Here is a 26891-nt window from a genome sequence, read left to right on the forward strand (position 1 = left end):
ATAGCACTGATCACACAGATGTGGAGCCAGTTATGTACCTGCTTCTGCTGAGGTTTGTGAATCCCTCAAGGTTGTGCGGGGTGTCTGATTCCCACGTGGACCCCCAGCACCCAGTCGTTAGAACTCGCACTCCCCGCTCCCCGGACTGCACAATCCAGCTTTGAGACGGGAGCAAACCAGAATTCCTCCTGCAGGGCCAGGAGCCTGGTTCTGACTAGCAATGTCCTCCCCCCACCCCCCACCCCCGGTGTTCTTTCTTGTCTGTTCACAGGACTGGGTGGCACAAAGTACATCTCCTTTGAGGAGCGACAGTGGCACAACGACTGTTTCAACTGCAAGAAGTGCTCCCTCTCCCTGGTGGGGCGAGGCTTCCTCACAGAAAGAGACGACATCCTGTGCCCGGACTGTGGGAAAGACATCTGAAGTCCACACCGCTGACTGCTGGCGACACTCACGGATTTATGTACGCTCTCCTTCTCAGCCAGGCAGTATTGTGTCTGGTCTCCACTGGCCGCGTTGAGACTCTCCTCTTGTGCTTTTCTCAGTGATATCCACGTTTGTTTAAACCCTTTAATCCTTTGTACTAGTTCAGTCCCAGGGAAGGAGGAAACCCCTGTGTAAACCCTCGGTGGGAAGCTGGTTTTGGAGTTTTGTAATCAAGCAAGGCAGATCCAAGTGCAAAAATCCTTTCGAATGACAGCTTTGTAAATGTATCTTTCTTTCACTGCATATTTAATTTTTAAGTGCAATTAACATGTCACGAACTCGAGTTTCCCAAACCACACGAGATAATGCAGAGTATTTACAAGTATGTAACTTTCTGTCACGTAAGCCCTAAAGCAAGATTATACAGCTTACAATAAAGTTATCCAGAACAAAATGGCCACACAGCGTGTGAAACAATGATTAAACACTGACGTTCTGAGCACCGCGGTATAAAACGCTTTATCGTATGTTCTGCTGATCGCTGTCTGAAGTGCACGTTCAGACGGGCTGGGTCAGCGTTCACTGAAATTACATCACACCTTTCAGTGCAAAGAAGGCCTTCAGTCAGCAGCACAGCCTCTCTCTTGCTACCTTCTCTTTGTGCCTCTCTCCCAAATTCTCTTGCTCTGCATTGGATGCAGCAGCATAAACTCCAGAATATGAGCAGCAGAAAATGAACTAATGACAGTGAAGGCATTCGGGGGCGGGGAGTCACTTTTTCTTTTTAGAGAAAGAGAGAGAGGATGCAAGCAGTAAAGGGAGGGACTCTTTTCAAGTTTGTTTACTTTTGAAAGAGAGTGAGCATGAGGGGCAGAGAGAGAGGGAGAGGGAGAGAATGAGAATCCCAAGCAGGCTCCACGCTGTCAACACAGAGCCAGAGGAGGGGCTCAAACTCACAAACAGTGAGATCATGGCCTGGGACGAAATCAAGAATTGGACACTTAACTGACTGAGCCACCTAGGTGCCCATTGGGGGTTTTCTTTCTTTTTTCTTTTCTTTCTTTTTCTTCTTTCTTCTTCCTTCCTTTCTTTCTTTTTAAAAATTTTTAACATTTTTATTTTTGTGACAGAGAGAGAGCAGGGGAGGGGCAGAGAGAGGAGGAGAGAGAATCCCAAGCAGGCTCTGCACTGGGAGCACAGAGCCCGATGCGGGGCTGGAACTCACGAGTTGTGAGATCATGACCTGAGCCGAAATTCAAGAGTCGGCCACTTAACCGACTGAGCCACCCACGTGCCCCATTGGGGTCACTTTTCTTAACAGAGCTGAGTTCTTTCCCAATGCCATGGGTCCATATCCTACCTTGACTCGCCTTCTCGTTCATAAAGTGAAGGATTTCAAAAGGATACAGGCACCTTGAGGCCAGAGATGACCTCTTGTTCATCTGGGTATTCCCAACACCCTAGCAATTTAGGGCATGCTTTGGAAGCCTTCAGTGTTTCTGAAAGGGGGGAAAGGAGAGAGAGGGAATTGTGGCTATAAAGATGTGAGCTCCTAGTTTGGCATTAGTCTGTAAAACCATCCGTGAAAGCATAGTATACGACCGGAAAGCACTGAGCCAATTTACGGGACACGGCAATGTGTATTTCTCTTTACAGAATGGTAACACTAGTGATTTTTGTCCTTAGTTTTCTGAGCGCGGTACCATAAAACGATAGGCCATGCAACAGAAAACTCTGGTGGAAATCAAGTCCCACCCATGCTGAGCATGTGTGAAGTCCGTCCCTTAACCTGAGTGCCAGTGCACGTGAGAAATGTCTGAGACAGGCCATCTGAGGACTCCACGACTCGCGAGTCGTTTTGCCTCCTCCTACTTCATGGGATAAAAGTGAAAACGTTCCTGCAAGTGTGCCTTTTGAAACAAAAATAACAAAATTCAAAATAAAAAGGTAAAAGCTTTGTGAATCTCATTGTGGAGCAGCTTACCTCTTCCTCATTAGACCAACAGAGACACTGGACGCGCCCAACCTTAAATTAATGGTAGGGGAGGTTCTACTTCTAGTAAGGAGTTCCTATGGGACTCCAATAACCTTCTGGACAAAAATATTTAAAAATCTCCGAAAACCCTGGTGCACGACCCAAAGCAGGAACACTTGGGAGGGGAGCAGATACCTGAAGAGAATGACGGTGGGTAGGTTTCCCATTTTCATGGCTTTTACCGAGGGGCGGGTCCCAAAGGGGAGCTAAAACTCTGTTAGAGAACCTACGGTCTTACTGGCTTGAAGACCCAAAGGCCAGAGCTTGGCACAACCTGTCTCTGGGAGGTAAGGGTGAAAAATGGTATGAAAAAGAACCCCGAGTTCTCATGAAATCCCTACCAATCTCTGGCTGACAGCTAAATCACATGCAGAGGCTAGACTCCGAGTAGCCCAGCCAAAGCTCAAAGGTTGGGATTTTCGGGATGGTGGTGTGCAGAGCTCAGAGACTCTCTTCCCAGTGCAACCATGTAATTGGGAGAACTATGTGCGTGTGTGTGTACCAAATAAATACCTTCAACTCTTGGAAAATTACCCTAAAGGTGAGCAGCAAATGGAGAAACATGCAGGGAAATCTATAGGTTATAGTAAGAAGAGTGAGAGTCTACAGCATTTGACCACGGACTGATCCCACCGCACCCCTGCCCCCAGTTTTATGTGACAAAAGCTCTACTCTGGGCAAGTGCAGCCAAGAAGGTAAAGGCTTCTACTGTTCTAGGGCTGTGCCCCAGGCATGACAGTCTGACAACCCTGGGATTCCCATCACTCCTGCTCCAGCCTGCCCACAGGGTGGAGGCTCCCTGTTAAGAGGGGCAGTCTGAGAAGAGCAGAGGCTACTCCTAGGAAGAGGATTGTGTGAAGACATTTATTAGGATGATGTTGGTATGTTCCGCTAAGGATACCGGTCCTCTCTGTCGAGCACCTACTCATAGAGGTGAAGCCAGACACCGTCCAGCCCCGAGGTGTGGGTGTAAGTGGCAGCTTTGTGAACTAGGAGCTCCACAGCTCTGCAGGAAGGGACTATTTGGTACCAAGAATGGAGGAATCTGTGCCTAAGGGGATTATCAGAAACAATGGGGATCTTGGTGGCAACTGACTGAGAGGGGGATGGTAGGTATAGGATACTAGCAGCAAAAAGCAAAATGGCAGATGAGCCAGGAGTTTAATGGAGAGAACCAGGGAAAGAGACAGGTAGGGAGAGCCCTCCTGGGATCCCACTTACCCCTAGGGTTCTGGAAGACCATAGGCATGTACCCCGTGGATTGTACCCACTCCGGAGCAAACAGTGGGGGGGTCCAGAAGACCATGGGCATGTACCCCGTGGGTTTTACCCACTCTGGAGCAAACAGAGTGGGACCCAAAGACCACTTGAAAGCATTCTCCAAGTCACACACAGATCATCAGCAAAGAGCATCTTATTAGCTCAAAGTGCTTATGCAGAAACCTCGAACCAAATGCTGGCCAAACATATAAACATGTTCAAAAAACTGAAGGAACATATATAATAACAACTCTCATCAGAGAACACCAATAAAGAGATAAACATTATTTAAAAATCAAATGGAAATTCTGGAGTTGAAAAGTATAAAAACCAAAATGGAAAATTCACTAGAGGGGATCAACACTATATTTGAGTTGAGAGAAGAAAAAAAAAAAAAAATCAGTGAACTTGAAGATAGATCAACAGACATTATGAAATTTGAAAAATGGGGAAAATGAGGAAAAATTAACAGAACCTCAGAGCAATGTGAGACAATGTTGAGAACCAACATAGGTATAATGGGAGCATCAGGAGAGGAAAGAGAAAAGGGACAGAAAGAAATACTTTAAAAATTAATGGCTGAAAACTTCCCCAAGTTTGATGAAAATTTTTTAACCTACTCACCCATTCAAGAAGCTGGACAAACTTTAGGGGAGAGACTTTGATGTTTGAGTCCAACCACATCAAAACCTGGGTCTGCCTCCAGCCTGACTCTACTCAGCCTTCTATCAATTGGGAGTCATGACACTGCATGATATTTCTAACTGGCTCTTAAATAACACAGTTGTATGATACTACTTTTTATTAAACAACACTTTCCATTAAATTATGAAGTAAAACATACACAGAAGTGTATCATACAGGTGTTAGGTAAAACTAAGCCATAGAGATAGAAGTAAGAATGGTGGTTACCTCTCAGGGAAGGGACACAAGAGAAGCTTTTGGAATGCCGGAAATGTTCTGTATTATGGTTGGCAAACTATTGTCCATGGCTAAATCCTGCCCCACTGCCTGTTTCCTTAAACAATGTTTTGTTTTGTTTTGTTTTTTCAACGTTTATTTATTTTTGGGACAGAGAGAGACAGAGCATGAACGGGCGAGGGGCAGAGAGAGAGGGAGACACAGAATCGGAAACAGGCTCCAGGCTCTGAGCCATCAGCCCAGAGCCCGACGCGGGGCTCGAACTCACGGACCGCGAGATCGTGACCTGGCTGAAGTCGGACGCTTAACTGACTGCACCACCCAGGCGCCCCTCCTTAAACAATGTTTTGTTGGAATACACCCATGTCCACTCATTTACGCGTCGTGCGGCCCACAAGACATTTTTACTACCTGGTCCTTGACGGAAATTTTGCCAACCCTTGCTCTAAACCTTGATCTGGAGAGTGGCTACATATTTAGGGATATATAAATTCGCTCTGTAGAAGATTTTTTAAACTCTACAGTGGTTTATGATACCTCAATAAAAATAAAAATATGGGGGCGCCTGGGTGGCTCGGTTAGTTAAGCATCTGACTCTTGATTTGGGCTCAGGTTATGCCCTCACAGTCGTGGGAGACTGAGCCCCGCATGGACTCCCTACTGGGGGGTAGAGCCTACTTAAGATTCTTTCTCTCCCCCCTGGCCCCTTCCCTGCTCACACTCTCAAATAAATAAATAAGTAAGTAAGTAAGTTATACTTTTTATAGTTTCCTCTACCGAACAATTATTTTCAAGCTCACCTTTCCCTTGAAACAAAGCAAGCGAACTTGCCTGATCTTTACTTGGTGATTCTAATACACGAAACGTCTGGAGGTCAGTCCCTATCACCTGATGCTTCTACTGCGCCTCATGCTTGGTGCAGTGTTTCCTCGTAGGCTTGGGCACTTTTGACTTGGGCTAGCTAGTCACTGACTTTAGAAAAATCATCTGTGGGGGTTTCCTCGGGCTCAGGATGAGCCTGTCTTCCCACAGACGATTTCTGCTGCCTCTGCCACGCACCTGGAGCACCCTCGAACTGGAACCGCTTCCCAGTCACTTACTGTGTTTCTTTCACCACGCTGGCGGTCTAAATTGTGGCTACAGATCTGTATGTCAGCCTGCTTGCTCGTTTCCAGCCTCCGCCGCCTGCCCTGCTCCCTTTCCTGTTCTTCCTTCCTATTTTCCTGTTCTTCCTTCTGTTCCTTCCCTCTTGTCTTCCCGCCCTCCCTCGGTAGGGCAGGTTTTCTTCTCATTTATCTGTACCATGTGGGATTGCTCTTTGGGGTCGTAGCTGTTAGGTTTCCTATTTTGGGGGACACGGGACATTGACGTCTCTGTACTTTACATCACCGTCATCAAAGCCATGGCTCACGTTCGAGAGAACATCAAAGTGGCCTGCTTCCCTGGATTCTTGTGTCCTCTTAGACTTGTGACTGTCAGCTCATCAGTGCTTTTTTTCCCTCAAACATTTTTTCCAGCAGGATTGTTCCTTACGTTTAAAAAGTCAGCTTCTTTCTCTACGGTTTGGCATAAGAAAACGATAAACGTGTGTTAATTCCTCTCTTTGTGACTCAGTCTACAATGTTGAGACTTACCTTAATCTTGCCTATTTTAGTATGTTGGAGCTTTGATTTAAAAATGTAGAACTATCTTGTAGAACAAGTTATATATTTATTAGAATTACATACTTACACTTGGCGGTAGTATTTAGGATGCTGTACAATTTTTAAGTTTATGTATTTATTTTGGGGGGGGGGGAAGGGGCACAGAGAGAGGAGAGAGAGAATCCCAAGCAGGTTCTGCACGGTCAGCGCAGAGTCCCACGCGGGGCTCAATCTCACGAGCTACGAGATCATGACCTGAGCTGAAATCAAGAGTCAGAGGCTTAACCAGCTGAGCCACCCGGATGTCCCAGGATATTGGAAAATTCTTACTAGTTTACCTTCAACCCAAACCACGAAAATCCAGTCACCAGACTAACTGAAAGCAAACAGGTTTCCTCATGAGGCAGTCACCTGTTGTAGAAACTCATCAAAGAGAAGTGACTGCCGTTTGGCACGTGAGCTAGGCCTGGGCACTCGGAGGCTCCCTGCTCCCTCCCTCGTCCATGGAATGTGGGAATATAGCTTGCCTTTCCCACTCCCAGAGGCTGCCCCATGGACACGGCCTTGAGATAGTGATGTGGGGTTGAGAACACCCACACGGTATATGTGACGGAACCCCGTTAAGGGCTCTTTATCAACTTTTACAACCTGGAGGCTGGGCACCGGGATCCATTCATCTTTGTTGCTACCCAAGACAAGCCTCGTATAGAAGTTCCCTTTGCTTATTAAAACTGCCACCTACCAACCTGGAGCGGCCTTTCTCTTCAGTCTCTCCCTGCCCTCCTGCAAGGGGGCTAGTTTCAGATTCCACCCGGGGAATCTCCTGAGATGGTGACTAACACACATAACCTTGCATGGACCCTGACCGTAGCAAACAGCTCGGTAAATGTACCTGCTCTGATACAATGAGCCCTGGAGCCAGGCCGATGACCACCGTCTCAATACTGTCCTTAGTGACAGCTTCATCTCTGATAAAACTTCAAAGACATGTCTGTGAAAGTCCGCAGTGCTGGCGGTGAAGCAGAACCCTAGAGGTCAGCAGAAAAAGCCTGGTCATCAACAGAGGTGAAGCCAGAGTGTATTTAAAACACATCACTGATGGGGCGCCTGGGTGGCTCAGTCGGTTAAGCCACCGACTTCGGCTCAGGTCATGATCTCATGGTCGTGAGTTCAAGCCCCGCATCGGGCTCTGTGCTGACAGCTCGGAACCTGGAGCCTGTTTCGGATTCTGTGTCTCCCTCTCTCTCTGCCCCTCCCCTGTTCATGCTCTGTCTCTCTCTGTCTCAAAAATAAACGTTAAAAACAACAACAACAACAAAAAACCACACCACTGGGGCGCCTGTGTGGCTCAGTCGGTTGAGCGTCTGACTTCGGCTCAGGTCACGATCTCGCAGTTTGTGAGTTCGAGCCCCGTGTCGGGCTTTGTGCCGACAGCTCGGAGCCTGGAGCCTGTTTCGGATTCTGTGTCTCCCTCTCTCTCTGACCCTCCCCTGCTCATGCTCTCTGTCTCAAAAATAAATGTTAAAAAATAAAAATTAAAATAAATAAATAAATAAACATTAAAAAAAAAAACACATCACTGATTCATCACAGATGGACACAACCCAGTCTGTAAGCAGAGGGCTGCCCACAAGTCATAAAGCAGCCTAATAAATAAATTCTAATTCCCTTTGAGAAGATTTTTAAAAAATTAGCTAAAATAGAATAAAAGTGGGATTAACTTGTATTGTCAGTTAATCATATTCCTTTGGAAACGTAAAATAGGCGAAACATAAAATCAATTCTCAAACATCGTTAGTGATGCCCGTTGGAACTTGAGGGCACCTCTCATTTGCTGCCTGGCCACTAAATGACAGAATGGGGGCTCTGGGATCCGCATAAGGTAGAAATATGGGGAAATAAGATCTGGAAGAGACTTGAGGGTCAGAGAAAAGTCTGCTTCCTGACAGAGGAGGAAATGGGGGAGCACAGAAGGAAGAAAGCTGACTCGAGACTACACAGAGGCCAACATACTAGAACCCAGGTCTCCCGACTCCTAGCTCACTGAGAATTTTCTGATGGCAGTAAAAAGCCAGCTGCTATACATTTTTATAATACTTACATCTCGTCCCTGTGGCAGCCAAGTTGACTGTCCTTTTGAATAACTGCTTTTCCAAAAGCTGGTACCATTGTATACGTCGTTCCCAGGGCAGGGGTGGGGCGGCTTCCAGAAAGGGACCCAACCCCTGGTTTAATACAGAAGGGCGTAGGTTTCAGTCACCACTCGGCCCACCATCAAACTGCCCGCCTTCAGAGAAGCCACTCGTCCTCCAGGTATCAGCGTCCTCTTTTGTAAAATCAGGAAGTTGGATTAGACTGTGTTTACAGTCGGAATAACCTCCACTGGAGAAGAACTAGAAAAACCCATCATTGGACTTAATCAGTTTCAGGGAGGGTAATCTATCTAAAATAAAACACAAACTATTTTCATACATGAAGAGATGATTATGGGGGAAATGCCATCTCTGAATACATAGCAGTTCTTCTGAAACACTGAGGAAACGTCCGGGTGATACCTATGCCAAAATGTGCATAAACTAAGAAAATGATCTTTTTTTTATTATTTTTTTTTTAAATTTTTTTTAATGTTTATTTACTTTTGAGACAGAGGGAGACAGAGCATGAGCAGGGGAGGGGCATAGAGAGAGGGAGACACAGAATCGGAAACAGGCTCTGGGCTCTGAGCTGTCAGCACAGAGCCCGATGCAGGGCTCGAACCCACGAACCGTGAGATCATGACCTGAGCTGAAGTCGGACGCTTAACCGACTGAGCCACCCAGGCACCCCGAAAATGATCTTCTTAAGAGTGGCAAAGCAACTGGGAGAGAATGACAAATAAAACCCTGTGACAAAAATAGGAGCGGTGTAACTTTCTCCCCAGACATCTATCAGCAATTACAGTTAGAAGCATGTGAATAAAGGGGCGCCTGGGTGGCTCAGTCAGTTAAGCATCTGACTTCGGCTCAGGTCACGATCTCATGGTTTGTGAGTTTGAGCCCCACATCAGGGTCTGCGCTTACACTGCAGAGCCTGCCAGGGATTCTCTCTCTCTCCTTCTCTCTCTGTCCCTCCCCCATTCTCTCTGTTTCTCTCTCTCTCCCTCAAAATAAATAAACTTAAAAAAAAAAAAGAACACACTTCTTAAAAAAAAAAAAAAAAGCATATGAATAAAAAAAAAATCCAGGAACAAGACAAACGAACACACAGCAACAACAACAAAACACAGCGACAGGCTCCTAGATACAGAGAACAAATGGGTGGCTGCCAGAGGGGGTGGGCGTGGGGAGATGGGGGGAAATAGGTAAAGGGGATTAAGAGGTATAAAATAAATAAATAAGTTGTAACATAAAGAAGTCATGGGGATGAAAAGTACAGCACAGGGAACATGGTCGCCAATAGCGTAATAACGCTGTATGGTGACTATACTTACTGTGAGCGTCTTATAATATATGTTATTGTCTAATCACTAGGCTGTACATCTGAAACTAATATAGGTCAACTATCAAAAAAAAAAAAAAACCACAAAAAACCAAAAAACCCGAGCCTCTCTTCCTTCTGCCCCCCTACACTTTCTGCTCCCCACCGGAGAGGTGGTGGAGAGGCCAGGGAACAGGACAGGCCCCTCCTCAGGGCCCCCCTGCCCATGCAACGCCATACCCGCACATGTGGGGCCTTCAACTACCCAATCCAACACTAACCTATGTTTTGATTTGCCTCAAACACAGGGCATGTAAATTAATTTTTAACTCATTATTTTCCCCCGGCGGATCTTCTAAAAGAAAAATCCATTCTGTTTTGGGTTGGCTTCCTCAGGTTTCAAAGAATTAAAAACATAACTAGTAAACTATCTAGAATGCAGAATACCGTGACTTGAACTATTAAATGTTCTTCAGATTCCTTCTCAAGGTATTTGAATACTTAGACTGAAACAATTGGGATTGATCAAAGGATAAAACCCTTTGAGGGCAGGGGCCGTGTCTTATAAGGATGCCTTGTAAGAGTGTGAAAACACAGCAAACACCTGTTGAATGAATGATACGTTTTTCCAGGGAGTTCACTTTGTTTGCGATTAAGAAAATAGAGAAAAGTTAACTTGACAGTCTCTTTTTCGTTACAATGGTAAAACCGCAAACCCATCAAGTGATAATGACTTAAATGAGAGGAATTTGTCAAAATAAAAGCAAACGGAACTAGGCATAAGCGCCATACTCTAATTGGTAACGTTTTGCACACGGATTCAGGCTAACAATTCTGCAGCTGCTGGAGTGCTGGAATTGAACGATGAAGGAAATGGATGGTGGACGGTGGGAGCCAAGTTTCTCACTGTTGGGGTGGGAGGTTACAGACAAGCAAGGGAAGCCTGGAATGATCCATAGGTAATGAATTCAAGTTGGAGATATCAGTATGAACTTATATTAAATTTACTTTACAGAGAGATGTTTAAGATGCGTGTATCTACATGGTTAGTACACACATCTATTTCTTTGCTCTGTCAGTTGAGATCTAGAAGCAACGACGCCCCACTCTCAGTGTCCAGATCTTGCTAACACCATTCGTCAGTAAAAGGAACCAAGACTCTGTGGAGGAATGGCTGAGTTTAGGACGGGGGCAGGAACCTCACAAGATGAACCTACAGCAGCTGGAAGCACTAGAAAGTAAGGAAGGGCTCAAAAGGAACCACAAGGATGAGCCAAGAAAGGAACCACAAGGATGAGCTGAAAGTTTCCCATGGCCAAATCTGGAACGACTGGAGAAAAAAAATAAAAAGGCATTAGATAATAACCCAAAGTGTAAGAGTCCAAGTCGACACTGACATAAGTTATTAAGTAAATAAATAAGGGCGAATAGATCAATCTGCACAGAGTAATCACAAGTCATTTATGTGGAACACTTGGCCCATAAGGTGGAGAATAATGCTCTCCTCAGGTCTTCCTTCCAAAGAGTCCAGTAGGAAGAGGAGGAAAAAGAGTAGCTCTGCATTAACCCGACACAGAGTACCTCAGCCAGGTGACCAAGACTAACACTGCAAAAGCAGTTAAGTCACGTTGACAGCATGTACCCTCAACGTGGGATGACAGTGGAACTTTACCTCGGTGATGTTGCCTCCCAAATCCATACCCCCAGTCTAGTCATGAGAAGAACATGAGACAAATTTGAACGGAGGGACCTTCCACACCTATCTAACCAGCATGCCTCAAAACAGTCAAGGTCATCCAAAATCTAAGGAGAATCTGAGCAACTGTCACAGCCAAGAGGAGTCTGAGGAGACCCTACGGAGGAGTCTATACGTACTCCTAATGTATGCAGGGTATCAGATACTACAGATAAGGTGGTGTCCTGGATGGGATTCTGGGACAGAAAAATAACATTAGGTAAACAATTAAGCAAATATGAATAAACTTACGGACTTCAGCTAACAATAACGGACCGGTATTGACGGGAAGTCCACAAACGTACCAGACCGATGTCGATCAGTAATAGGGAAAACTGGGTGTGCAGTATACGGGAAGTCTCTATCCTTTCCTGGCGATTTTTCTACAAATCTCGAACGTTCCTAAAATAAAAGGTTGATTTTTTTTTAAGTTTATTAAAAAAAAAATCCTATAGCAGGGCAGGACGGACGTAACAGAAAGCTTGGCTAGATACGGTGTTTCTACATTTACAAAAAATCTCTTTTGCCACAAGTGGTGTTTTAGTCTCTTAAGGTTTAATCATTAGCCAAAGAAACAGAAATATTTTAGTGCAAATGGACTGAAAAACAAAATGAAAAAACTTGGATAATTTTACTAGAGAAAAAGATGCTTAGAGCTGTTACATACTTTATTGAGCCAGTCTTATTTCTGTCTTTTGGCTAAATGCTTGGTCAAGTCTGAACAGTTGACGGCTTCCAGTTGCTCTTAGAATCGAATCCAAAGTCCTTAGCGTGGCTCACAGAATCCGGCTCCTGCCTACCTGCTTTGGCTGCATTTTAAACTACGCTTCCTGCTATTTTCACTGATTGGAGCTGCACAGTCTTTCTATTCTGAAATCGTTTCTTTTTTTCATTCTAAAATCCTATTAAGTCTCTCTGCTTTCACTCTTCTTGTCCGGTATCTGTTATCTAATGCCGGGCAGCAAACCATCCGCGACACTTGGCGTGGCTTTAATGTAGCCCCTATTCTGTTCACTCAGGATGTTCAGAGTCTATCTGGGCTGGTCTCACCTTGGACACTCATGGGGCAGCTGGAGCGGGGACGGGGGATTAAGTCACACCTGGTGGTCAGTGCTGTTGGCTAGTATGTTTTTCTAGCATACTAGAAAAGTGGCTCTCTCAGGGGGCTGCAGTAGGGGACCCAGAGTGAGAGGAGCATTCAACTGATGAAAGCAAATCACAAGACCAATCTATATTCGAGCAGCAGGAAACAGACTCCATGTCTGACAGAAGGAGCAACAAAGAATATGTAGACATTTAAAATCTATCACGTGTACAATGCTTTTCCTGAAAGCTTTCCTTAACTGTCCCCTTAAAAATAATCTCTTTGGCGGGCACCTGGCTGGCTGCCCGTAGAGCATGCAACTCTCAATCTTGGAGTCGTGAGTCGGAGCCCCATGTTGGGTGGAGTTTACTTAAAATTAAAAGAGAATTTAAAAAATGTTTTTAAATTTCTTCAAAGAAGTCTTTCCTAACATACATTTCTTTCTTCCTTTTTCTTTCTCTCTCTCTCTCTTTTTCCTTTTGAGAGAGCTAGAGCACACGCTGGGGAGGGGGCAGAGGGAGACAGAGAATCTTAAGCGGGCTCCACACATGGCTCGATCCCACAACCCTGTGATCATGACCGGAGTTGAAATCAAGAGTCAGATGCTCAAGTGTCTGAGCCACCCGGGCACCCCGCAACCACTATATTTAAAGCAGCTCTTCACCCTACATTCCCCATTTCTCACGATTTCATTTCTCGGTTTGATTTTCTTTCTGTCATTACGATCATCCATTATTTCATTGAGCAGGAACATAATTAACTCACACCTTTGTTTTTTCTGCCACAACACTATAGACAACCAGGTTTAACAGCTGGAAAAGCAGAGCTTTTTATTTAGTAAATAGCACTTTAGGAAAAACAAGGTAAATGAACATAAATTTGTCTCTTCTGTCCCCTCCCCCAAAATGACCTATTTTTTTAAAATTCAAGGTAGATGAAGTAACCTGAGGTGTTTTTACAAGTCAGTTAACTTAGACCTTCGGTTTCCAACATTAAGATGACCAGTTTAGAGATTTACTCTTTAAAGACCACCCCAAACGCAAATAATCCTTTCGTCTGAACCTCTGGTTTGTTCCAGTTTGTTAAGAAAGCTTACACAGGATAAGGTCTGAGGGACTTGTTCCCATCTACCAAAGAATAGTGGCAGTCGGTGTGTCAGCCCCTGTGGCGTCAGGCTCTCCTGAACGCCAGGCCACTGTAGCCCCCAGCACTTCACGGTAGGGTCCCCAAGACGTGGCTGGACTATGGGGATCATGCCTGATCCCAGTCAATTCTGGTACAGAAGGTCGTACTATAAAGAATGACACTTTTCCACTGGATAGTCTGCTCAAATAAAAGGAGACCAAGTCATTACAGAATGTTTTTCCACTTTATTTTTTTATGAATGACAGACCTACTCAATAATTTTATTCAGTTTATTTAAATAAGGATAAGGCTACTTAAAAGACCTTTACATACAAAAATGTACATTACAAGGTTAAACTCTCTGTACTGAATTACAAAACCTGCACAAGCATTTAATAAAAGAGCACGCTTAAAAACATTTTGACCGTTTTGTAACCTCTTAAAATTACTGAAGTTCCACAGTAGTAAATAGAGGAAGCTCTTACACGTGTATGATTTAAGCTACTGGCAGTTTTACTTAATGTAAGTTTTTAAAAGGTCATTGCTATTGAATGAGTCTCTAGACCAGTTTTAGAATCATCTCTCAGAAAACGAAGTCAACCAAAATATTATTTCAAATAATAATTACAATTCTGAGGAATTTTAATACTAGCAAAAATATTATGGCCTCATAGTGGTAGTTGAACCAACTTTCCAAAGTGTCTCGTAGCTGTCTAGATTAATGAAGCTATTTTGGTAAACTGTACTGCCTTTACGGCCACTGGGAAGCAATTTAGGGCCTTTGGTGCTGCAGGGGCTGGAGACTTCCAGAATTCACGCGGCAGTCTATGATCCCTCAAATGTAAGAGGAACAGGGGTTATCCTATCTTCACTCCTCAATGAATGCGTAGGGCCAGGCATTATGACCCGCAAACCTAAGCCTGATGCTTAGGGTCTGCAGAAAGGAGGATGGAGAAGAGAAGCAAAGAAAGTTAAAACATGGGAAAGGAGAATAAGAAAAAAGAAACCGAGAACAAAGAAGTTGGGGAAGAAAAGAGCAAGACCACCTGCCAGTGGCAGAAGTGGTCAAGTGCTCATAGCTACACCTCAGAAGCCACTCACTGACTCGAATGCCATTCGTCTGCCTACCACCCCCCCCCCTCCAAAAAGCTGGCTCTGTTGAAACAGGAAATCGAAAGTAACAATATTACAATGATCGTGAGTCAAGAGTATTCCAAAGTCGTTTGCCATTCAACTCAATTCCTTGTAAGCTTTAAAGCACACCAAAGCAACCCTTCAAAACCTAAGATTGCCGACACTTCTGCCTCAAAGTCCCATCATTCAGTAGGCTTCGTCATGTGGAGGAAGACATCTCAAGACCAGCTGTATGTAAACACCTTGAGAAGGCACAGCGCTCTGAGATGTCAGCATTAGGTAATACACGGTCCATGGTTTCCCACTTCTCCACATTTCAAACTCAAAATAGCCCAATAATATGCTGCTATATGAGCATTGATTCTGAATGTTCGTAATATAAACTTCAATTTGAAGCAACAATGTTACACAGTTCAGCTGTTATTACCAACCTACTCTGTAAGTTAAATATACAAATTAAAAATTAATTTTCTTGAGTAACTAAAAATAAGTTTCCGCTGACTTAAAACTGTCAAATGGCTAACTCTCTCTTAACTAAGAGAGAATGCAGATGGGAGCAGCAGGGACAACCGAATACAAAAATCTGTCATTCTACTCTAAAATCTGCACTTTTAAAATCTCCTTTTACAGTTATGTAGAGGGTTACAGTTGTCCTTCAACAGTATTACACGCATCAGCCCCGCAGGTAACTATGTAGTTACTGATTTAGCACAACATGCAGCACATCGTATGTACCAATTTTGTCTCGTATGTATAGATTTATCGACTGGATAAAGGCAGAACGGCTAAAAACTGTAGGGTTAAAGTTTTAGTACCATATGTACCTGCAAGGCTGAATGAATTTTTTGTAAGGCTATTTGAGAGCTGAACTAAAATACTTGCGTTAACAAATCAAAAGAGGAACGAGACTGCTGTCAGAAGTAAAGAAAAGGCAAAGCCCAATTTGAAGATCGACCACATAAGGAAAAAAGTATAAAGTATCCTCTGCACTTGGTTAGAAATACAAGGCAAAACGTGGACATGAGAACTCACGGCTCTAAGGTATACCCTACTTTCCCACTGATTCCCACCACACAAATGGGATGGTGACACCATTCTAACAGGAACACGCAACCTCAGTGGATAACTTGTGCGTGTGACAGACAGTCCTGCGGGGAGCTGTCCCCGTCACCCCAGCAGGGAGCCCCGTCCAGCTGGTACTCGTCTCCCATGCTGCCACTCTGGGGTGACTTCTGGCTTCAGTATCTTCTCGTCTTCTGCCTACTCCAGATGACACTAAGCTTCCCTCTCACCGCTATCCTTCCTGGACTCTCTGAAGTTCTAGAATTCCATCCCCCTCTTCCTACTCTCTAAACCTTCTGCCATCGGGTGCCATCTTGAACATGACCACACCTGAAGGTTTTACAGTTGGCTTCTTTTTGAAAAGCTGCAGCACCAGGGAAGGAGCGATCCCTGCGCTCAGAGTTGAGATCACAGACTGCTCACGAAAACAGCAGGTAGGGCTACTACACGGCCAGGACATCTTAAAGGGCAGACCAGCTGTGAGAATGACCAGTCGGCTCCTAACAGACCAATCCTGTCGGGACTTCAAGGGAAGGAGCAACAGCAAGCACTGATTTACCTTTTGATTTTTATGGGGAAAGGCAATGTAAGCACTTGGAGAACAGCAGTTTCATCTGTATATTCTGAATAGTTTATCGGCAGCACTACAAATATGCTTTATTGGTGAACCTTGAGGAGTCTGGCAGTATTTACTAAAATGTTGGGATAAACTGTCAAATTCTTTTGCTAGGGAAAAGAAATAAAAATGGTGAACTTCCAGAAGATTTGAGCTTAAACAAAACCTCAAATTTCCCCAAAGACTAAAACAGGCTAATGAGAATAATTCTTAAAAGTCATCAGATGCTTTATACCAGACTTGCAGCTAATAATTGACTAGGATCGCTATAAATGACTCACACTAAGCCACTTGTTGAAAAAGAAATTCCTTCCAAATCAGGGAACAAAATGCAAAAATTAAAAAAAACAAAAAAGGAGGAAGGGAAAAGGAAAGACTTTTTTCAAACCTAATTTGAAACCTCTTTGGAAAATTCCACAATAATCAGGATCTCTGTAAATACTGTCAATATATGTGAACTTGCTTGAAAAACTACAGTTACAGTTATATTTACATTTTTGGAAACTTTCCTTCATGGCCATGTAACATGCTGTATCTTCCTCTTTGCTTCTGGGGGCTTCAGGTTATTCTGAAAAGACATGAACAGAAATCAGTATATACTTGCAGAAATGGCAGAGAATAACTTGAAATGAGCACTCTAAACCACCAAAGTGTACTACTAATCTATGCACAGTAGATCACTGCTGCCATCTGGTGGGAAAAGACTTTAGGAGCTTGGGGAAAAAAAGCCAGCCCCCTGCCACCCTTTTTTCCAGCTGTGGTTCTAACGTCTGCAAATTAGAATCGCCCACGGCACTTACAAACATGCCCAGACCGGGGCCTTATCCCACAACCAATTAAGTCAGAATCCACGGGAGGTGGCAGGAATGAAGCTCTGACGTCTGTCTGGGTTTTCAGGAAGCTCCTCCAGGTAATTCTAAGGTGTATTCAGAACTGAAAAGCACTGAAGGCTCCAGACCTGCTTCCTTCCTGCCTGCCCCATCGCCTTCCTCAAATTCACAATCCAAGATCTTAACACTCATTATTAAAAAAATAAATAAAACAAACCTCTGAAGGAGTAAAATTTTTGAGTAGAAAAATGCTTTCTAACAGACCGAAAGAAAAGATCCTCGAGGCTAACTCTTATTTTTGAGGTCTAGATTCTTCCTCCTACCTTTTCTCTTATTCTTCCCTCTCTTATCTGACGCCCTTCTCCCACTTCCCACAGAAGTGACTGAAGTCCGTCAGTCTAGAGGCAGCCCGGTGTCAAAGGTGCATGCACTGAGGTGAGACAGACCTGAATTCCAACTGCAGCCTGGCCACTCAGTAACTCTGACACCCTGGACAACTTTATTTAAATTATCTGCGATTCTATTTCCTCATCTGCGAGATGAGAAAAAGACCTGTGCTATGTCACAGGGTCACTGAAAGGATGAACTAACATAAGAAGCATGAGCTGGTCACACTCACAATAGTTTTTTTTTTCAGGGTCTGCTATTTTAGAATGTTGGAACTAGTCTGAGTCTTGATCCTTTGGACACACAATTCCAAGAGGATAAAAAGTCACTGTATACTACAGGAACACTACAGAGACTGAATGCCTGTGTCCCCTCGGAAGTCCCATTTTGAAACCTAACCCCCAAGGTGATGGTATGAGGAGGCACGGCCTTTAGGAGGTGCTTAAATAACAAGGAGAAGCTCTGATGAATGGGCCCTCATAAAAGAGACCTCAGAGAGCTTACTAGCTCCTTCCACCAGGTGAGAACACAGCGAAAAGCAGCCAGCTATGAACCAGGAAGTGGGCCCTCACCAGACACTGAGCCTGTCAGCACCTTGATTCTGGACTTCCCAGCCTCTAGAACTATAAAAAATAAATGTTTGCTGTGTAAGCCACCCAATCAAAGTTGTTTTTTTTGTCATACCAGCCTAAATAGACTAAGACAAGAAATAAAAGCTATAAAACTGGATATTTAAAAGTAAAATAATTTTCTGACATGTCTAGGGAAGGATCAAATATACACACACACACACACACAATCTCAACAATTAAACCCTAAGTAAACTCTAAATATATTGCCTATCTCTACCAAATTTGCCAGTATATGAAATCCAAGCATCTAAATGGTTAACTATAACACAGTCCAACACAGTAGATTCCCCTAAACTTCCTCTACCCTCCAAGGGTAGGTAAATTTGAGAAGGGGAGGTAAGTGATAAATCCTAAACACTCTAGTGTGGTTTAAGATAAGTGCAAAACAGACAGACTAAAGGTCAAGCTCTAAAACGCTACTTAATAAATATGTGACCCTGGGCAAACTGCTTAACATTCTGAGCTTTGCTAATAAAGGAATATTTTCCTCTTTTAGTTCCAAGATAAAGGATCTAAATGAGAAAACGCTAGGAAAAGTGCCTAAGACACTCTCTTCACACATTTTAAGCAGAAAGAAATCGAGTGTACACAGACTTCAAGCTGTATTACAAAGCTGTAATCAAGACAGTACGGTACTGGCATAAGAACACACTCAGATCAATGGAACAGAATAGAGAACCCAGAAATGGACCCACAAATTTATGGCCAACTAATCTTTGACAGAGCAGGAAAGAGTATCCAATGGAATAAAGACAGTCTCTTCAGCAAGTGGTGCTGGGAGAACTGGACAGCGACATGCAGAAAAATCAACCTGGACCACTTTCTTACACCAGACACAAAAATAAACTCAAAATGGATGAAAGGCCTAAATGTAAGACAGGAAGCCATCAAAATCCTCGAGGAGAAAGCAGGCAAAAACCTCTTTGACCTCGGCTGCAGCAACTTCTTACTCAACTTATCCCCAGAGGCAAGGGAAACAAAAACAAAAAGGAACTATTGGGACCTCATCAAAATAAAAAGCTTCTGCACAGTGAAGGAAATAATCAGCAAAACTAAGAGGCAACCGACAGGATGGGAGAAGACATTTGCAAACGACATATCAAAGAAAGGGTTAGTATCCAAAATCTATAAAGAACTTATCAAACTCAACACCCAAAAAACAAATAATCCAGTGAAGAAATGGGCAAAAGACACGAATAGACACTTCTCCAAAGAAGACATCCAGATGGCTAACTGACACATGAAAAAACGCTCAACATCACTCATCATCAGGGAAATATATATCAAAACCACCATGAAATAACCACCTCACACCTGTCAGAATGGCTTACATTAACAACTCAGGCAACAACAGATGTTGGTGAGGATGCAGAGAAAGAGGATCTCTTTTGCGCCGTTGGTGGGAATGTGAACTGGTACAGACAGTCTGGAAAATAGTATGGAGGTTCCTCACAATATTAAAAATAGAACTACCCTAAGGGTCAGTAATTATACTAGAAGGAATTGATCCATGGGATATAAAAATGCTGATTTGAAGGGGCACGTGCACCCCAATGTTTATAGCAGCATTATCAACAAAAGCCAAATTATGGAGAGTCCAAATGTCCATCAACGGATGAGTGGATAAAGAAGATGTGGTGTGTGTATGTATGTATGTATGTATGTATGTGTGTGTGTGTGTATATATATATATATATGTGTATCTATATACCTATATAGATACATATACATATATATATAGATACATGTGTGTATACACACACACACACACACACACACACACACACACACACACACACACAATGGAATATTACTCAGCAATCAAAAAGATTGAAATCTTGCCATTTGCAATGATGAGGATGGAACTAGAGGGTATTATGCTAAGCAAAATTAGAGAAAGACAGTATGACTCACTTATATGAGGACTTTTACATACAAAACAGATGAACATAAGGGAAGGGAAGCAAAAATAATATAAAAACAGGGAGGGGGACAAAACATAAGACTCTTAAATATGCAGAACAAACATAGGGTTACTGGAGGGGTTGTGGGAGGGGGGATGGGCTAAATGGGTAAGGGGCATTAAGGAATCTACTCCTGAAATCATTGTTGCACTATATGCTAACTAACTCAGATGTAGATTAAAAAATAAATTAAATAAATATAGAAAAAAAAAAGAAAGAAATCGAGTAGACTTTAAAAGATGTTAACTTATCATCATGGATTTTATACTTCCAGGATTCAAACACGAGAAAGGACATGTAAAAAGTAAGATCATTTAAGAGTTCAAGATCTGCTTGTGGCACTGCTCTCCCACCTCAGCTATGAGGCAGACTGCTCGAAGATTTCATTCACATCTCCCATGAGCCCAGAAACTTCTGTACACTTACCACGGCCTCCGCTTCTTCCTTAGGAGCAGCTCGCTTTAACTTCACTGGAGTAGTTCCAACAGGGGACAAAGGTGGGGACTTTGCAGGACCCAAAGGACTTTTCCTATGCGTTAAGTCATGGTTCTGTTTAGTGTCATTATTATTGTGTTCCGTTTTATTGTTCACAGGCAAATTGGAAGACAAAATTAGGGGTGAAACACTGGAAGACGAATTTGGTAATTTTCGAAAGGCATTACTGGTAAAGCTTGCCTGAGGGGGAGGCTTGAGTCGATCATTATCTCCATTCTCTGTCTTTTTCACTTTGATGCTTGTTCTGGTTGAACTTCCATCAAACACAATGAGGGGCCTTTTCCTTAACCCATCCACGGTGCCACTCCTGCAATCACAGAGATGTATTCACGGAAAACATAATTGGAACAGCAAACCCATTCGTTCACAGGAACTCAAAGCTAAAACAATGGCCAAAAAAACATTGCTAAGACTAATCTATTTTAAGTAGGACTACTGGGAATCAAATTTTCTATGTTCACCCTAAATGAAATGGTAATATTCTAGGGCTTTGACGTTTAAAGTATTTATTGACAAGAAACGTAAGTTAGCTTTAATGTACACACAAGATACAAATATTTTGAAAACATCAGCCGACAAATTAACCCTAGGACTTAAAAACAAGATTCCTAAGTAACTAAAAAAAATTTTTTAAAGTTTTAAAAATCACCCTCTAATTGACAGAATTATCTTGACTATGTATCAATTATTACTTTAAAAAGGATAATAACCTAGAAAACTATAGCAAGACTACTACAGTAGCAGTCTACAAACGAGACAGAACATTCTGTTCTATTCATTAAAGATCTCTAAAGCCAAGGCATTTTCTCAACTGTAACTATAACATTTATAAAGTTTTAATGTTAAAATTCAGCAAGTCTTCACATTTAGCTTCTGAAAACCAAATTTCCACTCTGAATCACAAAGACAAATGATAAGAGCGTTCATTTGTCCATTATTCATGACACCTCGGGACACAACACATTTGTTCTCGGGGGGAAAAAAAAACCAAAACCTTTTAATTAAACACGTAAGAATTTGAGCGGCCATTTATTAGGAAGAACACTTTAGTCTTACATCTCCAAGTGTGGTCCAGGGACCAGGGGCATTAAGCATCCTCTGGGGAGCCTGTTAAGAAATGCAGAATCTGAGGCTTCAACCTGTACTGATTCAGAATCTGCATTTTAACCAGACCCTAGGTGATTCGCCAAACTCACCAATTCTCAGGTCACCACTGAACATTATTTGGTAGAAGGTAAAAAATAAGCTCACTATACACCCACTGTCACCACAGAAGGGAAACAGCACGTCAGCTTGTGAGAGTTCAACCTAAGAGCCCAGAGGCCCGCTCCAACTTGGGCACCGTGCTGTAGATCTGGTCCCAGCTCTGTGTGGTCTGGAGGACATCACAGGAGCTCAGTCTGTCCACAAAAAAATTAATAAACAATTCAACAATAACCTGATTGTCTCTTAGATGCTTCCAGCTTTAATGTTTTGATTCTAAAGTCAAATTGTGGTGTTTTTTTTTTTTTTTTTTTTTTTAAAGAACCGAAGATGTCTTCTAAAAGGATACTGAGGGGTTAAAGGGATGTTTATACGAAGTATAACAGTATTGAAAGCTTTTCTTAGAACAGTGTGCCTGAATGTGCAGAGCAAGAAGAAAATACTTTATTAAGAATCAACAGAAGTTGAAAATATATTTGGCCTAACCCAAAGATTTACAAAAGCTAACTCTAATAAGTAGCCTATCCCAGTATATAACCATCAAGCTAAAAGGATCCTCGATCTGAACTGAATGTGTTCCTGATCAAAAGAGTGACTGTATTTTCCAAAAGACTAAGAGCATACGTGTTACATTCTTCAACGGTTTCCACACTTGGGGGAATAATCTCCTGGTCAATCATGAGTTTTTCTTCATAACTAAAAATTAAAACCTCTATTCAACTCACCACTAGCATCTTCCCTCGCTCCCACCCTTCACTGCATCTTTTTCAACAATCACTGGTGTACTGCCTATAGACACTACCTTACAAACAGAAACCTCCAAAAATAAGTTCAGTAGTTAATCAATAGCACCCACGTGGGATACAACAGACACAGGAAGAGAAATAACTAGCCCACTCAGGGATGTTAGGACACCTTGTCCTCATTAAGCTATCACTGTTAAAGAAAGGTAGCCTTCTTTTAAAAAGGAAATCTATTTGCTGTGGTTTTATCAAGTATTTTCTGAAATGTAAAAAATTTAAATAGTGCCCCCGAAGCTATATGACCGTTCCTTCGTTCCTGCATCATTCAAAGACCTTAATGTCTTAACTCGACTCTACCTTGTCTCCCAGTTCAGCAAATCTTGTTGGCTCTACCTCCAAAATAAATCCAGACTCTGACCACCTCTTACCAAATTCACTACCTCACTCAAAGTCACCACCATCTACTGCCTGGATCACAGTATAGTCTCCTGTTTGACTTCCCTATCTCCCTCCCCCCACCTTAAATTACAGCCTGGGTGAGGCTGTTGAAATGTACATCATATGGTGTCATCATTCTGCTCAGAATCTTCCAATGGCTCCTCATCTCAGAGCAAAGCCAAAGTTCTTACAACGACTTACACAGCTTTATGGGATGTAGCCAACAATTTCTGCTGCTCCCCTCCAATAAACCTCTTTCCTCTACTCTCCCTCAGATTCTCTCCACACCAGCCTTGATAGCCTCTTTATTGTTCTTGGTCTATGATGGGCACACTCCTGACTCTTGTATTCTGTCTGGAATGGTAGCTTGCTCCCTACCTTGTAGGTTTCTCTGCTGAAATGTCTTTTCTCAGTGAGGTTGTTCTTGGCCACTTTACCTAAAATGGTAATCTCTCTCCCTGTTGTCCTTTTCTCCTTAGCATTTATCACTACGTAACATACCGTATATTTTATTTCACTTTCTAAATTATGTTTCTCCCAATTAAAATACGAGCAGGGAATTCTGTCAGTTTTATTCGTGCTATAAGCACAGTGCCTGGCGCTCAATAAATAGTTGTTGAGCAAATGAATTTTTCTTACCTAAATTTACCTGGAGAAAAAGAAGAAACACAAAACTGTTAAGTCATATAAACCAGAACCACTGAAAAGTACCTTTTAGTCTCGTTTTTCATCTCATGTTGCTCTCTTTTCTTTTCCATCATTTTCCCCCATCTGTTCTTTGGCAAATCTCTCTGAGGCAACGGTATTGCATGCTGAACATAAAGATCAGTAAGATTGTCTTTGTTTATTCTTACATCATTTTCAACAGCTATGTTCTTCTGTGGAGAAGGAAAGAAAAGTAATTTCAAAATAACATCCTTTGTTTTAATTACTACCTACATAACACAGTAGAACGTTTCTGTTTAAATAACAAATTTTATAATAATAAAATTTAGTAATTATATAATATATAGTTTATTTATAATCATAAAATGTATCGTATAATATATAATCTTATTTATAATTTATAACCATAAAAATCAATATAACATACTCATAATTTAAATATCCAATTATTATATATTAATATAATTACAAAATTTGTTATTTAAGTCAGAGATTGTTACCTAAGTCTTACACGGACTTACAGGGACTTCAAGTACACTGCAGTCCTATACAGTTCTCTAAGAAGTACTATTACTAAGAGATTCAGCTCTGCAAACATCAGGTTCAGCCGCATCTTAAAGACAATGGCCACACGTTCACTGTGACAAGGACTGCAGCTCACATCTGGTCAGCCAGCATACCAGGCGCGAAGACCATTTCCAGCAGCATCATCTTTTTTTTTTTTTTTTCAACGTTTATTTATTTTTGAGACAGAGAGAGACAGAGCATGAACACGGGAGGGGCAGAGAGAGAGGGAGACACAGAATCTGAAACAGGCTGCAGGCTCTGAGCGGTCAGCACAGAGCCCGACGCGGGGCTCGAACTCACGGGCCGTGAGATCATGACCTGAGCCAAAGTCGGATGCCCAACCGACCGAGCCACCCAGGCGCCCCCCAGCAGCATCATCTTAATCTAGGACGGAAACTGAAAATGGGAGACTGCCTGGGGAAACCGGACAAAAGAATTCCAACAGTGATGACAATTTACTACCTGCTGTCAAAGGTCACCCAGAGTGTTACCATCATGATCAAAGCGTGGGCTGTATATTGTTTCCCATGTCTCCCTAATAATGCTTAAGTTGAAGTTAACCACCAAGATTTCAGATGGCCCTACAGATGGAAACTGCAGTCCCTTACTGATGACCATCACAACAGTGCGTCATTACAACCTCCCTTTTACGTTTCCATCAGTCCTTTCTTTTTATTTTTAGTACTTAAAAATTTTTTTCATGTTTATTTATTTTTGAGTGAGAGAGAGAGAGAGAGAGAGAATGTGGCCCTACTTACTGAGCCACTCAGGTGCCCATCACCAGTCCTTTCGAGTAGCTTCCAGTCACTGTCCATCAACCTTGTCAATATTACCTCATTCTCCCTCATTTTCCAATTTGCTCTCAACATCACGGAAAACATATAGCATAAAGAGAAGGAGTAGCTATGGACAGAGTTTGGATTTAGGAAGGAAAACGAAGATGGTAATGAGATCATGGACTCCGCAACTGCAATTCAGAAAAGCTTGGAAACATTTGTGCTCAGCTTAACTGGCAAAACAAGCCCAATCTTTGTGCTCTGATAAACTTATCCCACTTACTGTTCCCTTCCAAATTTAAAAGCACAAGTAGTACTTTCCTCTCTTATACTTGACCACCCTTTGTTATCAATTTTCACCCTCTATACACTTAAGAGATACGGAAAAACCCTGGAGAGTCTCTTGGATAACATTCCTAGGGAATTCATAGGCACGTTAGTTTGGGACGCACTGCTCCAGGGTGGTGATTCTCAAACTGTGGTCCCTGGACAAGCAGCAAGATCTTGTTAAAAATGCCAATATTCAGGCCACACCCCGGACCTACTCAATCAGACACTCTGGGGATGGAGCCCAGCAATCTGTATTTTAATGAACCCTAGAGTGATTCTGATGTACCTAAAAAGTTTGAGAACTGCAGGTGAAAGGTAATTGGTATCAATACATCTGTAGGGCACTTGAGGAAGTTAGAGAAAGAGTACTGAGGAGAAAACACAAGGAAAACCACAAAACAAGCTACTTGAAACCACAAGGAAACTTTCAGTAATTCTCTACCACTTTAAACCGAACTCATCACTTCTTTTGTCTTATCTTTTGTTGACTATCAGAGGCCACATTAGCTCGAAAAGAGGATATGCTACATTGAGAGCCAGGAGTCCTGGTTTCTCCTCCTGGCTGCACCACTTACCGGTGGTGCGACCTTAAATATGTCACTTCACCTCTCCGAGACTCAGTTTCATCTTTAAACGAGGTGACACTATGAAAAAAGGGCGATTTCTCCGATGCTTTCCAGCCCTGACAGTCTCTGATTACTACCCTTCATTGCTACTACGATTCTTCCCCAGGCCCTTGCTCACATCCAGGCCGTGGGGGTCGCCTAGGACTTTTGTGTCAGAGCCATCAAAGACCCCAAAAAAAGAGAAGTCCTAATTCCCAGGAATCCCTGATAGTCTAAGGACGTCTCTTTCCCGGACAGGGGCGTGGGGAGACCTGGTAGGTCGGTGTGGAGTGGACGCTGACACAAACCAGGCGGGACAAGCGACGGCGGCGGGTGTGTCCGCTGCCACTCAGGATTACTTGGGGCCGGCTCAAGTCCGAACCTCTCTCCCAAACAGGCCCACCCGCCTCGGCGCGCCCGACCTGCTCCAGGGTGAGGAGAAGGAACTCCTGGGACAGCAGCTCCGGGTGCAGCAGCAGCTCCGAATCAGTGCAGCTGCGACCGCCCACATCCCCCGCCATCGTCGTCGCCAGGAGACCCCGGCCGGCTACCCACAAGGCTCCGCGAAGGAAGCGTCCCGGAAGTGATGTAACGGGCGGGGTCTCGTTTGACGTCACTCTTAGTGCGCCAGGCGTCCGCTCCGCCTTTCGCGGCCGGCCGGGGTGCTGGGAGAGATCTTGCGGAGGGGACACTCCTGGGGGCGGTAGGAGCGAAAGGGACGTCCGCAGAGGAGACGACTGGCGTTTGACGCCTTGCAA

At 43.2% G+C, this 26891-nt stretch overlaps 2 protein-coding genes across 7 annotated transcripts in view; one reads left to right on the forward strand and one right to left on the reverse strand.

The window, feature by feature from the left end:
* FHL2 (four and a half LIM domains 2) overlaps positions 1–884 on the forward strand; it is a 66822-nt gene extending 65938 nt beyond the window's left edge. For all 4 annotated transcript variants that reach the window (XM_019826957.3, XM_045053984.1, XM_023251546.2 and 1 more), the window contains one exon: positions 272–884. In XM_019826957.3, coding sequence (XP_019682516.1) covers positions 272–423 — 152 coding nt within the window. In that variant the 3' untranslated portion in view covers positions 424–884. The remainder of the gene's footprint in view (positions 1–271) is intronic.
* A 10846-nt stretch (positions 885–11730) lies between these two features.
* On the reverse strand, positions 11731–26839 carry CA3H2orf49 (chromosome A3 C2orf49 homolog). 3 transcript variants are annotated; one of them, XM_045053988.1, is made up of 5 exons: positions 26556–26831; positions 23901–24067; positions 20737–21112; positions 16991–17065; positions 11731–11878 (listed from the first exon to the last, which is right to left on the reverse strand). In XM_045053988.1, the coding sequence occupies exons 1-4, from the start codon at positions 26652–26654 to the stop codon at positions 17009–17011; spliced, it is 699 nt and encodes a 232-aa protein (XP_044909923.1). In that variant the 5' UTR covers positions 26655–26831; the 3' UTR covers positions 11731–11878; positions 16991–17008. The 3 variants fall into 3 exon arrangements, with proteins under 3 accessions (XP_044909923.1, XP_006930091.1, XP_044909922.1); XM_006930029.5 differs by lacking the exon at positions 11731–11878 and having other exon boundaries at positions 13916–17065; positions 20737–20859; positions 20986–21112; positions 26556–26839; XM_045053987.1 differs by lacking the exon at positions 11731–11878 and having other exon boundaries at positions 13916–17065; positions 26556–26830.
* Positions 26840–26891: the final 52 nt, after the last annotated feature.

Source organism: Felis catus, chromosome A3 (genome assembly GCF_018350175.1).
Source record: "Felis catus isolate Fca126 chromosome A3, F.catus_Fca126_mat1.0, whole genome shotgun sequence".
Classification (NCBI taxonomy): Eukaryota; Metazoa; Chordata; class Mammalia; order Carnivora; family Felidae; genus Felis; species Felis catus.

Coding starts and splice junctions, on each gene's coding strand:
- CA3H2orf49 (XM_045053988.1), bottom strand. CDS start 26,654: ATGGCGGGGGATGTGGGCGGTCGCAGCTGCACTGATTCGGAGCTGCTG. Junction 24,068..26,555: donor TTCTCCTCACCCTGGAGCAG/GTCGGGCGCGCC, acceptor CCTTCTCCACAG/AAGAACATAGCTGTTGAAAA. Junction 21,113..23,900: donor ATGAAAAACGAGACTAAAAG/GTACTTTTCAGT, acceptor CTGTGATTGCAG/GAGTGGCACCGTGGATGGGT.